We start from the raw sequence: 15,075 nt of genomic DNA, 5'->3' as shown, positions 1-15,075 counted from the left end.
TATATTAAATTTATCTTGAAGCTATTAATATTATTAATTATATAAAAATTAATGAAATATACTCCCTTTGTTTTACTTTAATTTGTCCAAGCTTATGTAGAGAGTTTGAAATATTCTGTAATTAATAAATATATTAATAAAATTAAATGTGATTTAATAGAGATAATTATATATTAAAATTAAGATTATTAAATAATTTAGTTAAGATTAAAAAATTTTAAATTTTAAAATTTAAAATATAATTAAAGTGTATAATTATATTTACAATGAAAAAAAAAAAAAGATAAATTATGTATAACAAACCTAAGTAGAAAGAATTAAGAAATTAAGTGGAAGGGAGTATATTTTTATATTATGGTGTGTTTGTTTGGGGGTTTGGATTTTGGACTGTGATTTCAATTGTAAAAATTTTGAATGTTGATAGTTGTATAATGTGATATAAATTAATTTTAATATAATATAAAAAAATAAAAAATAGATGTTTGATCTGATATTTTTGAGAAAAAATTAAATGAGTAGTAAAGTTTGGGGAAAATCTCCCAAACAAAGTGTTTGTTCGAAGGATTTAGCTAGATTTTCACTATTCATTAAATATTTTTCCTTCAAAAATGAAAAACACCGTATCAATTCTTATTTATATCACATTTTATAATTATTCAAATTCAAATTTTTTACTATTCAAATTCTTAATACCACACTTGTAACGGGTCGGATGATTGAAAATTCGCTAGTACAGCCTCGCACACGACGCTAAAGTAAAAATGGACTAGGCCTAATATGGATCAAAGCAAATCCACACTCGGATATGCTATATCTCAATACAAAATCCAAAACTCCAAACACACCCATGGACTATTTTTTAGAACTAATTTAACCATGGCAAGTGAATTTGAAGTCCATTTTGTAAAACCCCAACTCTACAGTTAAGACCACTCTCACATTCTCTTATCCATTCTCCCTTCTCCGCCAACAATGGCCTCCTTCCTTCTTCCGCCCTACTCTCCCTTCTCTCTCTCTCTCCCCTCCACCTCCATCTCTCGGAACTCCGTCGCGTCGGCGGCGTCGCCGTCGGCTTCAATCTCCAGTTCCCAAAGAAAATCGCGGCGGAAGAAGCAGCAGCAGAACGACCTCAAGTCTGCAGACGACAATGGATACACGGGAGGTGCAGCTGGAAACTTCGCGCCTTCCAGCGCCGAGAAGCTACTGAGGCTTGTTTTCATGGAGGAGTTGATGGTGCGCGCCAGAGAGGGCAATGTCGCTGGAGTTTCCGAGGTCATTTACGACATGATTGCCGCGGGGCTGACGCCTGGACCCCGTTCGTTTCACGGCATGGTTGTCTCGCATGTCCTCAATCGCGATGAGGAAGGCGCTGTAAGTTTGGGGGAGTTTTGTTCAAGGATTTTGAATTGCATTTTGATATTTTAGGAATTAGGTGAATGCAACCAATTCTGTTTTCCTTGATGTGTCGCTCGAACTTGCTTGGATATGGCGAATGTATTTCAGTTTATTTTGCTTTTACTTACATGTTGTGGAATTATAGGTTATTTGTGTTTCCAAATTTTGAAACCGAAAGTGTAATTGAGCATAAAGCTATAGAAATTTCACGCAGAGCTTGAACATTGTCATTTTTGGGCACGAGGTATGTAATTATGTTAAAACCAATGTGTGAACAGATGCACGCACTTAGGAGGGAGCTGAGTGAGGGTATTCGGCCTCTTCACGAAACATTTATAGCATTGATTCGGTTGTTTGGCTCGAAAGGTCATTCTACAAGAGGATTGGAAATCCTTGCAGCAATGGAGAAACTCCGTTATAATATTCGTCAGGCATGGATACTTCTTGTTGGTACGGTTTCTTTGGAAAGTTTCATGGGTTTTGATTTCAATCTTATCTGATGTAGTATTTAGTTCATCCATTATTTATTTTTATTTTTTTGTCAGAGGAGCTTCTGAAAAACAGATTTTTGGAGGATGCCAACAAGGTTTTCTTGAAGGGTGCTGAAGGTGGCCTTAGAGCAACGGATGAGCTTTATGATCTTATAATTGAGGAAGATTGTAAAGCAGGAGATCATTCAAATGCATTGACCATCGCCTACGAAATGGAGGCAGCTGGTAGATCAGCAACAACATTTCACTTCAACTGCCTCTTGAGCGTGCAGGTACCAGTATATTCGTGGCTATTCATTTGATTGTCCTTTCACTAGTAATGGATATGGCATTTTTGATAGGTTGAAGATGTATTGACAAATTATTAGGAATGTTGTTTGAGCAATCAGATATGAAATCTAGTAAAGTGTTCTTTTACTTATATATGCTTCTGGACAAACTGTTATTTCTTAAGATGACATTAAGGATTCTGGTACTCGTATATGGTCCTTCTTGAATAATATTACCCCTTGATGTATTTTCCTGCAGTTCCAGTGAGAGTAGAAATTAACAATATATTATAATGCCTAGTTAAGAAATAATTGAGTCTATGAAATGTAAGACACCCTGTGTTTTATTAGTAATATGGAATATTAAGAAACATATTTTACAATGTAGCCAGGCTACGTGTGGAATTCCTGAAGTTGCTTTTGCGACCTTTGAAAACATGGAATATGGAGAAGGTATGTGCTTAAAATCCTTTCTTTAATCAAATTATCACTTTTCACTTGGTGATAGTTGTATGCATATGATACACTTACTGCTTACACCTGGTACTGCCAAATCTTCATTATAAATCACTATTTTTCAATGCATACAAGCTGTAAAAGGGATTATAAAGACAATATTAACTGAATAATACGATAATATATTAAAATTCTAAACAATACTTTTGGTGGTTAGGGCCTATATGGAGTTTTTCTTACCATGGGTTTATGATATCCTTAAGCCTTTTTTAACAAAATTCGGGCTCTTATCCTGGTTGCGTAAGTGATAAAAACTCATTTTGTACAATTTTCTTCATGCTTTTAGGAATAGTTACTCATTAACTTCTTACTCTCTTGCTTTCTTCTACTAATTCAATCTTGATAACTGCCTTCTTAGTTGATTTTGTTGTGTATTGATTCAAAGGCTGCTTGATCACTACACAATTCTCTTTCTTTTTTCTTTTTTTATGCGAAACATAGAAAAACAATCAATCCTCATTTATGATTATGTTTATTAGCAATGTTTTCATACAACTGCTATTGGTTATTACAGCTTATATGAAGCCTGATGCGGAGACATATAATTGGGTGATTCAAGCATATACAAGAGCTGAGTCATATGACAGGTATCTTGTATGTATGCTTACAATTTTGATTCCCAATTGTCTTTTAGTACATTTTGGATATTATAATGATTTATGACATGATTCTACTTATGATAATGTGAAAGGTCCTTATACAATTTATTCATTATACTGATTAACTTATCTGGATGGACTATCTCCATGATGCTTCTTGGCTCTTGCTCAAGTGCAATTGATGAAATTGCCCACTCTTCTCTTTTTCCATTGAGAGAAGTAGACTAACCTGGAATTTGATTTGTGAGTAAATGTGAGACATGGTGGTGGTTTGATTTGATGTCCTTAAATGAGGAGGTGCTAAAGGCTTTATATTCAGTTTATGTTTAGTGTTTAAGTATTTATTGATTACACTGATTCATTTGATAACCTTGCGGCGTTCTTATGGATAATTTTGTTAATGAGTAGCACTTTTAATGTTCGTAAATTTCCAATGTTCAACAGTATCAATCACTGCTATTGATCTGTTATTGTTGGTGCAAACCCAAAGACAGGTTCAGCTGTGACGAAACAAAAAAAATTAATGGTTTGTAGTTTTGTTAGTGTGAATAGAAAGAATGTTAAATGGATTGTTTCTCTTTGAAGTGGCCCCTCCCTACTTAAGGTTGCTTTCATCTCATTTTGCTCTTCTCAAGTTCGATGATTTCAACTTTGTGAAAGTCGTGGTCTGCATCTTTCTTTTTAGTTACTATATATCATGCACATGTAACTGTCCAAAAAAAGATTGCATGTATGAGGTGACCAAAAAGGCAACCCTGTTGGACTTTACTTCTGAATTCAATGACGCGAATAAGAGAGGGATGCATATGTACCGCTGCTTGTCTCTATATAAGTTTGTTATATTTGGAAGGAAAGACCATCTGTAATACAGTTAATAATGTATGAATTATTGTAACATTTTATTTTATGCATTAATATAATGTTTTTTTATTTTTCTTCCAATACAATATATGATGTGCAATCTTAATATAATAATCTAGGGTTCAAGATGTTGCTGAGTTACTTGGAATGATGGTTGAAGACTACAAGCGGATACAACCAAATGTGAGAACCTACGCGTAAGAAAATTTCTTCTTTAGGCTTCATTATAGAAATGTCTGTTTCTTGAACGAGTGGTGTACTAGCCATTGCTTGTTTGGTGTTGATTTTTAGATGTTGGTATTCTTGACTAACAGTTGTTAGTAGTTATTTACTGAGGAGACTAATGAAGAGCTCTTTAGAGATTCTTTTCTAGTAGCATTGTTTAGCTGCCCTTATCTTTAGTTCTGCCCTTTAACCTTGTTAACATTGCTGGAATCCTTCAGTTGTGAATTCACCTCAAATAAATTATGTTGCCCCATGTCTTTTAGTATCATAAGTAAGCTCGAAGAAATTCTATGTCACATTTGGACACTTATAACTATTATATGCTGATAGCCTGATATTGTAAATACAACAAAGGAAAGCACTATGTTAATTGATTTTCAAGATGCAGGAGAGAAGCAAGTTTCACCTAATGATTATCTCCATCATAGAGAGATCAATTTGCAGCCTCTGGATAGTGGATAATCTATTCACAGTCTTGTTGATTTAGGCTATTGGTGGAGTGTTTTACAAAGTATTGTGTCACAAGGGAAGCCATTCGACACTTTCGTGCACTTAAAAACAATGAAGGTGGAACAAGAATTTTGCATAATGAGGGACAATATGGAGATCCGCTCTCTTTATATCTTCGTGCATTATGTAGAGAAGGTTTGCACTTTCTTTCCCAACATTCTAATATGTTCTTATACAAGCTCTTCTATTGATTTGAAAGTTGAAACCCAGAACAGGCAGATATCTAATGCTTATTAGTCGTAGCATCGAATGTTTTGCTTGGGATCTTGTGATCAGATCACTTATTCCCTAAGAAAGGGAGAGGGAATAAAATAAAATTAAAAAAAAAAGAACTAGTCAAATTCAGGTCATTTCCAGATAATTGGATCATAATGCATCAACTCAGTCCTTAATAACTGATCCAAAAATGTGGCTTACATAGTTTTCATCCTAACTGCAAATCTTATCTTGAGATGCAATTTACTAACTGTCTTTTACTGGTTATAACATTGAAATCAGGAAGGATTGTTGAGTTAATAGAGGCCCTTGAAGCTATGGCAAAGGATAATCAACAAATTCCTCCTAGAGCCATGATCTTGAGCAGGAAATATCGATCACTTGTTAGCTCATGGATTGAACCACTGCAAGAGGAAGCTGAAGTTGGGCATGAAGTTGATTACATCGCCAGGTTTAATTCCTTTTCTTATTGGTGGGAGAATCATAAGATATCTTTCTCACAATATTCAATGTTTTGAGGCATGTTTATAAATGAAGAATGAGAACTGAATTTTTTTCTCTATTTCTCTTGGTGCTTAATTTTGTTTTCTTTCTTAAGTGCATGTTGAGTGGCAAATATATAAGAGGTGTTTCTTAAATAGCTCCAGCTTCCAGAGACATGGATTGTAGATGGATCCCTTTTAGTTTACCTGGAGTTTTATGAATAGCAGTTCGTTTTTCTACTATCAATTACACAACAGGTTTCTAAGGAAACCCCAACCTCTTAGCTTATCTTATTTGAATATCTCTCTGTGAAAGAGTTATCATTTGCTGCAGTTTATAATTTGCCTCACAAAATGTATGATACTACTTTGCCAATTTGAGAATTTTGTAAGCTTGTGATACCCTTAACTTGATGACATATCTTTGCCCTCTTCCCAATCCCTTACACTATATACACTTGTTTTGAAGTAATGAATTTCTGGATCTAGGCTTGTTATTTATTTTCTTGTGATTCATTTCACTTGGCGGCAAAGTTGGAAAGATCATGCCTCATCTTTATTTGTCTCATCACTCAATGCAGAAATGCGAGTGGTAGATTTCTTTGTGAAGCCTAGTGCTGTTAAGGCATGTCAGTCTCTCAGTTTAGTTGCGATCTGTTATGACTAAGCCCCTTGGAATTTCCCTTAGTTTGGTTTTTTCTATTCACTCCATATCTTCATATAAATAAAGTCTCTTTTTCTCGGGGGAAAAGCAAAACTGTGATTAATTTAGCTGGGATACAGGTACATTGCAGAAGGTGGGCTTACAGGTGAACGCAAGCGATGGGTTCCACGTAGAGGGAAAACTCCATTGGATCCTGATGCTGAAGGCTTTATTTATTCCAATCCTATGGAAACTTCTTTCAAACAAAGATGTCTTGAAGAATGGAAAATCCATCATAGGAAACTTCTGAAAACCTTACAGAATGAAGGTCCTGCAATTCTAGGCAATGTTACTGAATCTGACTATTTTAGAGTTGTGGAGAGATTAAAGAAAATCATTAAAGGTCCAGAACAAAATCCTTTGAAACCAAAAGCTGCAAGTAAAATGATAGTGTCGGAACTGAAGGAAGAACTGGAAGCTCAAGGTTTGCCAACTGATGGCACTAGAAATGTTCTGTACCAACGTGTACAGAAAGCAAGGAGAATAAATCGTTCCAGAGGCCGGCCACTTTGGGTCCCTCCTGTGGAAGAGGAGGAAGAAGAGGTATTGTATTTGACGTTATTTAACTCTTACGTGCATCTTATGTCTAATCTTATCGCCAGTGCCACAAAACTATGTAGCTAAATGAGGGGAAAAAATTCTCGTAGATTGATGAAGAGTTGGATGAGTTAATTTCAAGGATTAAGCTGCAAGAAGGCAACACAGAGTTCTGGAAACAACGTTTTCTTGGAGAGGGCCTGAATGAAAATCACAGCAAGCAATTGGAAGTTGAAGCCCATGATGTTCCTGATGTCTCAGATGATGCTGATGTCGATATTGAGGATGATGTGAAAGAGACCGAAGATGAGGAGGTTGATGAGGAAGAAGAGGAAGTGGAGCAAACTGAAAGCCAAGTAGATGACAGGGTTAAAGATAAGGAAGTCGTGGCCGCAAAGCCTCCCCAGATGATTGGAGTCCAGTTACTGAAAGACTCTGATCAGATAACTAGCTCATCGAAAAAATCCAGGAGAAGATCTGCTCGGGCATCGATGGAGGTTAAAATGGCTAATATCTTTTTCATCAATATATATTAACTTGGTCAAAGACTTGATAACTTGAAGTTGAGTTTATTTGCAATTTGCTTAACCAACTGCAGGATGACGCCGATGATGATTGGTTTCCCGAGGATCTTCATGAGGCGTTCAAGGAAATGAGGAAGAGGAAAGTGTTCGATGTATCTGACATGTACACGATAGCTGATGCTTGGGGTTGGACATGGGAGAAGGACTTCAAAAACAAAGCACCGAGAAGATGGTCACAGGAATGGGAAGTTGAATTGGCAATTCAACTAATGACAAAGGTAATATCATCGCTTTCCGTACACTAAATATATTGTCATAATGCCTCTCTCGTGTTTCCTCAGTTACTTTTTCACAATTTTGATCCATTATTCGTCAAATCCATGTTTTCTGTTTATTTCAGCAATTGTTTTTCTCGTTTTATTTCCTTCTTTTGCATGCAATAATTGGTTTCCAAAATGGACGAGCTTTTCATCAGGAACAACTTTAAACTAATTTAATTAACTATGAATTCTTTTATGTCTGGTCCAAATGTCTTATCCTTTATTTAAGCATTTTATCAAATTTGGCGAAACACCACTGGAGATATGCTCAATTATGTTCCCTGAATCTAAATGGTCAATTATACTTATATCTGATTTTCTCAACTCACATGACTGATATTCATTTCGGGTTCTCGATTTCGAACTTCGCATAGAGTTTTCCCGCCCCTTCATAATATACAATAGATGAATAGTCATTCGGTCTGCACTTTATTTTTATGCGAATATGGTATTTCCCATCAGTCTGAACATAGTAATTTACTAAAAGCAAGTGTGGAGAAAAGGATTCTCTTTTGTTTTTGTTTTGTGGGAATTCGAAGGTAAGATTCCACTATAATTCTATTTATAAATAAGATGGGATTCCTTTCATTTGAAAGAGTTGCTAAATATTCATTAGCCGACCATAGGGTATGTTTGGTTTGTGTTTTGTATGTTTTGGTTTTTTTGTTGTTTCTTTAGATGAAATAGTAGCTGGATATGTGTTTTGTACGTGAAGCATGTGTTTTTATTAGAATTGGCAAAAAGAAAAAGAAAAACATAGCTAACTGCAAACAGTTTTTCTAGAAATGGTCTAGAAAGCTAAAGAAATGCAAAAGGTGTCACGTGTTTGTTTGTTGGTTTTGGAGTTGAGTTTGAAAGTTTTAATACTCCTTCTGTCCGTTCCACGTAATTTTACCTTTTCTTTTTTAGAAATCTGATTATACACTTTATTTGTATTTTAAATTTCTTTCATTTATATTTTTATTAATATATTTTTAATTACTTACTACTAATCATACTTTACTTAATTAAATTCTCGTCTCGTATCTACAATAACGGAGACAAAATATACAGGGGAGAGTAATAAATTTTTAAATTTGAATAGTTGTTTGATGTAATATAAATAAGTATCGTATCCTATGCGCAAACAATTTCTAGAAGTGGCCTAGAGATGAGCTTAGAGTTCGATTTTTCAGGTGATAGAATTGGGCGGGACGCCAACCATTGGCGACTGCGCCATGGTACTCCGGGCTGCTATACGAGCTCCTGTGCCGTCAGCCTTCTTACAGATCCTGCAGACAACACACAGCCTGGGATATGTACTCGGCAGGCAAGTGTAACGACATGTTTTTTTTCTTTTTTCTTACCAAGTATATGTGTTTCCTTAACAACAGCCGATTCTTTCGACGACTGCAGCCCGTTGTATGAAGAAGTCATAAGCCTGTGTCTGGATCTTGGGGAGCTCGATGCCTCGATCGCCATTGTAGCTGATTTGGAGACGAGCGGGATCAAAGTGGACGACGAAACTCTCGACAGAGTCATCTCTGCAAGACAGGCACAGATGAATGATAGCCCCGCCGATGGCGACACAACACAATAGGTAGGTAGGTAGGTAGGTAAGGTAAGGTAAGCATTCTTGGAGAAATTTTACTACTAGATGAACAATTTTTGTGAAAATTTATTTTTTCAGAGTTATTGGGTTTGATCATTTTCTATTTTTGGGATATATATATATATAATTTTTCCTTTCCAATTCAATGTATTTTTTTATTATTTTAGTCTATTTCACTAAAAAAATCTTTATTTTTGTAAAAATAATCATATATTAAAAAAAAAACAAAAATGTCAAAATTATTTTATACATTTTTACGTACCATTAAAATATAGTAGTGCTATTTATTAATTTATTACAAAAAATCCAAAGGGCCATTTTGAATTGGGGAGTATTTAGTTTATGAGTTGTGGTGGTGGCGGCTACTTTAAAATTCAGCACTATATAAATATCATGTAATAACAAAAAAAATACAATGTAATGCGAACACATCTTTTATATTAATATAATACATAAACTAATAGGATACCATATAATAACAAATAACATATTGTATTACTTCTTTCATCATATTTCTTATATTAATATATTACAAATACAACATATAAATTGACAATACATGTTATAGTTACATACAGTACAAACAACCGATGATTTTAGCACATGAACTCTAATACAACACATAACTTTGAATAAATAACACATAACTTTGAATAAATTACACATAGTATGTAATAAGAATATGTGATATTTGTATATATTATTGTGTTGATTTAAATCATCGACATAGTCATTCTCAGTTAACAATTTAATATAAAATATTATTTTATATTTTTAGTACAAATATTTGTACTTAATATAATAATATGTTTATTCAAAAATACTAACTCATTGGTTTGAGAAAGTCGAAAATGGAATTAAATGAGAGTATGTCAAATGCATGGATATGGATGTGTGTGGTAATTTTAAATTTGTGATTTAATAATAATAATAATAATAATAATATCTTTTTGATGTAATAGTTGAATATAGATGATAGAATTTAAAAGAATAAAGTAGCCTATTTATGTTTACAATATATTCATTTTTTTTTTCAAAATTATTCATATAGCACCTATCAAAATGCAGATAGCACAACACATACATTTTGTCATACTACCTAGTATACATGACATAGTAATATTAATTAATAAAGTATCCGTGTAAACAAAAACATATACTATATTAAAATTAAAATTAAAAAACAAAATACAAAATTTAACATAGAAGGAATAAATTCCATAAGACTTAGATCTTATGCAGAATTTATGTGACAACCTTGCAAATGAGCTCACAGGTCAATACGAGTCATTGCAGCGCATTTTTGTCCTCAATCACGTAAATTTTGAAGGACTTTCCAACTAACTTTAGAGTTATTTCAGTATGAGTCCCGAAAAGAAATGTATACATTGTTGATATGAGTTGTCATACTCAATCAATTTAATTACTATTCAATATTGGATGGTTTGGCACCGGCTCATCCACGGGAGTTGGTCTAGCACATGTCCAACTTTGGGGTATTACATCCTCCACACTTAAGAATACAACTTCCCGATGTACCATAAGGATGTCTTAACTGCTAGGCCCGTCAATAGTTTGGTCAACGACTACAGGCTGTCACAGATCGGCTCTTGTGACAATCCGGCCCGCAAGCCACATAAGCCGAGCATATCGGGATCGTAGACTACCCACAGGTCAACACAAGTCATTTCGGCGCTTCTGTCCTTACTCACGCATAGGGCTCATGAAAAGAAATGTGCACATTGTTGATATGAGTAGTCTATTCAATGTCTTATATTCAAATTTGGATGGCTTAACACGGGTTCATCCATACACGGGAGTTGGTCTAGCACCGGCCTAACACTAAAGTATTACATTCTCCCCCACTTTAGAATGCAACGTCTACGTTGCATCCGAAGGATATATCAACTAGTAGGGCCCCCTCAACAGTCAGATCAACGACTGTGGGTTGTCACACCTCGACCTACAAGCCACGCTAACCAGGTGTGTCAAGATCACAGACTGGCCCTACAGGTCGTTACAAGTCATTGCAGCGCACTTCTGTCTTCAATCACGCTCACTTAGGAGATTTGCTATGAGGTCACCACCATCAAATTACTTTAGGGCAATCACGTTTAATTTTTGAGTTATTTCAGCGAGAGTCCTGAAAAAGAATGTACACATTGTTAACATTAGTAATCTATTCAATCAATTTAATTACTATTCAATCTTGAATATTCTGACACCGGTTCATCTATGAAAGTTGGCCTAGCACCAGCGGGTATTACAATTTGTCTAAGTAAAGCTCAAGTAATAGTACTATACACCATTATCCCGTAAGAGATGGGCTGGTGATGTGCATATATGTGTTCTTTCATAAAATCAATTGACACATTCTTTATTAGTATCATAATATGTACATACATTGACATAAAAATATATATTATATAAAGTGTGTTTATTTTGTGAGAATGTTAAAAACAACATTTTTTAAGTAAAATATAAGAAATTGTGTAGAAAATACAAAAATATTGAAAATATTTTTGGAAGAACTTAGAAGAAAAATAGGGTGGAAGAACAAAGCAATAATTTATTCGAAAAAATTAATAATTTGACATAAAATATTACTTTTTATATAATCACCATATTTTTTATATTTAATATTTAATTTAAAGTATTTTTTAGATTAAAATTACAAAATAAATACACCCTCGTTTGTTTATAGCAGATTGTAGGAAGTGTTTGTTTTTTAATTTTAAATAAAAAATTACTATAATTTTCAATAAAAATATATTATATGTTAAATTAATATTTTGAATGTAAATTTAACTTGTAATATAATTAAAAAATATATATTACATTGTTGGGAAAATTTTCTAAATAATAATAAGACTTTTGTTCACATTATTTGCAGGTGCCACAAATTTTTATAAATATTATTTAAATTATATAATAAATACACATTAACACAATATATATATATCGCTATACACTATTTCTTCACAAAAGTCAAATTTTCAATACGACCTAACTTGTGTTTGTCCATGGATTTTGATTTTGGATTTATATATTTTAATACTAAAAATTTGAATTTGATAAATATTTAATATGATATAAATAGTTGCCTATGTGATATTTTTTAATGTAAAATTAGTTTTTAAAATAATATAAAAATAAAAAATAATTACTCCCTCCGTCCCAGATAATATGTCAATGTTATTGTAGATATGAAAATTTAGGTAAAGTATACTTGGTAAGTAATTAAAAAATGTATTAGTAAAAATAATTATTGTGTAATAAAAATAATTATAAATTAAGATTAAGATAAAAGACTAAAAAAAATTATAAATTATGAAATTTTAAATGTGATTAAAATATATAATTATATTTTAAAAAAATGACAAATTATATTGGACGAACGTAAATGAAATATATGAATATTTTATGTAGAATAAAGGGAGTATTCAATTTGATATACTTAAAAAATAAATAAATAAAGTAGTTAAAAGTTTATGAGAAATTGATAAGAAAACACAACCTTCATTCCTTTTATGTAGTAAAAACTCGGGGTCGTTATTTGTCGACTATGCTCTGGATAAATTCCGACCAAAACTAATAGTATATAAACTAAATTTGACAAGATAAATCACATTAGATGAATCATGCGTGACTAAAAGCGTGTAATTTGAATCCATAGAAACTCAACCTTCATTGTTAATATTGATAATGATAAAATGAAATATTTATCAAAATTTATATATTAAATAGGATAAAATATTCGTTTGTGTTTTTAAGTAGATTTTTAAATATTAATATCATATATATATATATCTATATATAGTATAAATTAGGATAAATGTTATTTATATTTTAATAAGTAGTGTGTGATATATTGTATATTATAAAAGTATTTTTAATATTAATAGATAATATATTTACTAAAAAAATAATTCATTTTGTGATTAATTAAAAGAGAAAAATGCTTTGTTAAGGGACAAAAGAAATACTTTTTTATTAAAAATATTGGATATGAAAAATGATTAGGGTTTGTTTATTTAATCCCAAATATCACTTTTTACTATTTGGACTATATATTTTTTCGAAAAAAAATATAATTTTTATTTTCATAAAAGATTCTATCATACATTATATTATATCAAATTTCAATCAAAATTTTTCAAACTAATCAAAAGAAACATACCTTAGATAAATAATTAATAGAATCAAAATTAAAAAAAATTTTAAATTATAAAATATAATTAACATATACTCCCTCCCTCCTTAATAATCTATTTATTTTTTAATTTTGGTCCGTCCAATAACAATATTTCATTTTTTAGTAATTGTATTATGTACCTAGTATTACAAATACCCTTTCAATTTGCAATATATTACACAAATGTCATTACCTTTATATCATACAATACTAATAGGATTAATTTAATTTTTTTACCTTTATTTTTACTTTATCCCAATATAATATTAATATTTTTAAAACTCAGTAAAATAAATAAATAAATATATAGATATGAGACGGAGAGAAAGAGAGAGTATAATACGTAGTATGAGATGTAAGACAGTAAAATATTATGGAACAGAAGAAGTACTTGTTTTGTGTTAAGGTACAAAGGAATTATTTTTTTTTATTAAAAAATATTATATACTAAAAATTGCATTTGTAATATAAGAATTAATTTTTTTTTATTAAAAAATATTATATACTAAAAATTGCATTTGTAATATAAAAATAATATTCATTCGTCTATTTTGAAAGTATATATTCCCCCGTCCCGCAAAAAAGTTGCCATTTGGTTTTTGCATCACTATACTTGACATTAAAAATATCATTGTATTTATTTGAATAATTTACTCAAAAAAAAATCATTATATTTATATCACAAGAGACTAATAAACATATTTTTGTTTTTTTTCTCTTGATTTCTATGGTGTATTGATATAATAATTAATATTTTCAAAGATCAACATGCAAAAAGATTATGACAACCTTCTTGCGGAATAGAGAGAGTATTTATTTTTGGTGCAAAATTTTAAAAATAATAATATATCAATTATAATAAATAGTAAAAAAATAATGTAAAAATAATTTTGAAGTTATATAAGAATATTTGTAAAAAAAAATGAAATCAATAGTTATTAAAAAAATAATTATTTTGTAATTGAACAATTTAAAATAAAAATATATAAAAATAGTGTAAAATAATTTTATCATTTTTTATATAAATATAATAATATGACAGTAACGGAAGAGTATTGTAAAAAGAAAAAAATAAAAAAAATTATAATTACTGATAAATAATTATTTTATAATTAAATCATATGAAATAAAAATATACTGTAGTATATAATTTGTGAGCTAAACAATAATGGTTAATTCTCCTAAAATTTCTATTTTGCAAATTGTTTTCTTGTCAGTTCCTATTTATATATTTGTTAATTTTAACTCCTTATTTATTCTTCACAATTCTCTATTTATAATTTGACACACTTTCATCTATAAATTTCAAAATTTGCCCTCAAATAATATTTTATTTATAATTCTATATACCTAATATAACTCAAAACCCTTAATTTGTGTAACTAATGATCAATTTTATTATTTTATTTTTCGCAAAATGATGACAAACTATACAGAATGTTCGGAGTACATGTTCGTTAACTTATTTATATTTTTGATTCAATCAAATATTAATATTCTTTATAAATATTTTGTATTAAAATTAAATAATTGTGAACATTTAAATATATATATGTAATTTACTTGTAAGTATTTATATATATAATTAATCTATTTATTGTTTATCAATATTTGTAAAATTGAGTATCACATACATTGATG

General features: G+C 31.0%; 1 protein-coding gene across 1 annotated transcript; it reads left to right on the top strand.

The window, feature by feature from the left end:
* The first annotated feature begins 915 nt into the window (after positions 1–915).
* Positions 916–9,335, top strand: LOC127243873 (uncharacterized). The gene is made up of 13 exons (XM_051264091.1): positions 916–1,371; positions 1,674–1,845; positions 1,941–2,158; positions 2,548–2,608; positions 3,186–3,258; positions 4,251–4,328; positions 4,844–5,001; positions 5,365–5,533; positions 6,348–6,810; positions 6,915–7,301; positions 7,403–7,606; positions 8,824–8,949; positions 9,036–9,335. The coding sequence occupies exons 1-13, from the start codon at positions 973–975 to the stop codon at positions 9,225–9,227; spliced, it is 2,700 nt and encodes an 899-aa protein (XP_051120048.1). The 5' UTR covers positions 916–972; the 3' UTR covers positions 9,228–9,335.
* Positions 9,336–15,075: the final 5,740 nt, after the last annotated feature.

This window comes from Andrographis paniculata, unplaced genomic scaffold (genome assembly GCF_009805555.1).
Source record: "Andrographis paniculata isolate CXL003 unplaced genomic scaffold, ASM980555v1 Contig98END, whole genome shotgun sequence".
NCBI lineage: Eukaryota > Viridiplantae > Streptophyta > Magnoliopsida > Lamiales > Acanthaceae > Andrographis > Andrographis paniculata.
The sequence above is the reverse complement of the archived record's forward strand: the minus strand, read 5'-3'. Positions and strand labels throughout refer to the sequence as shown.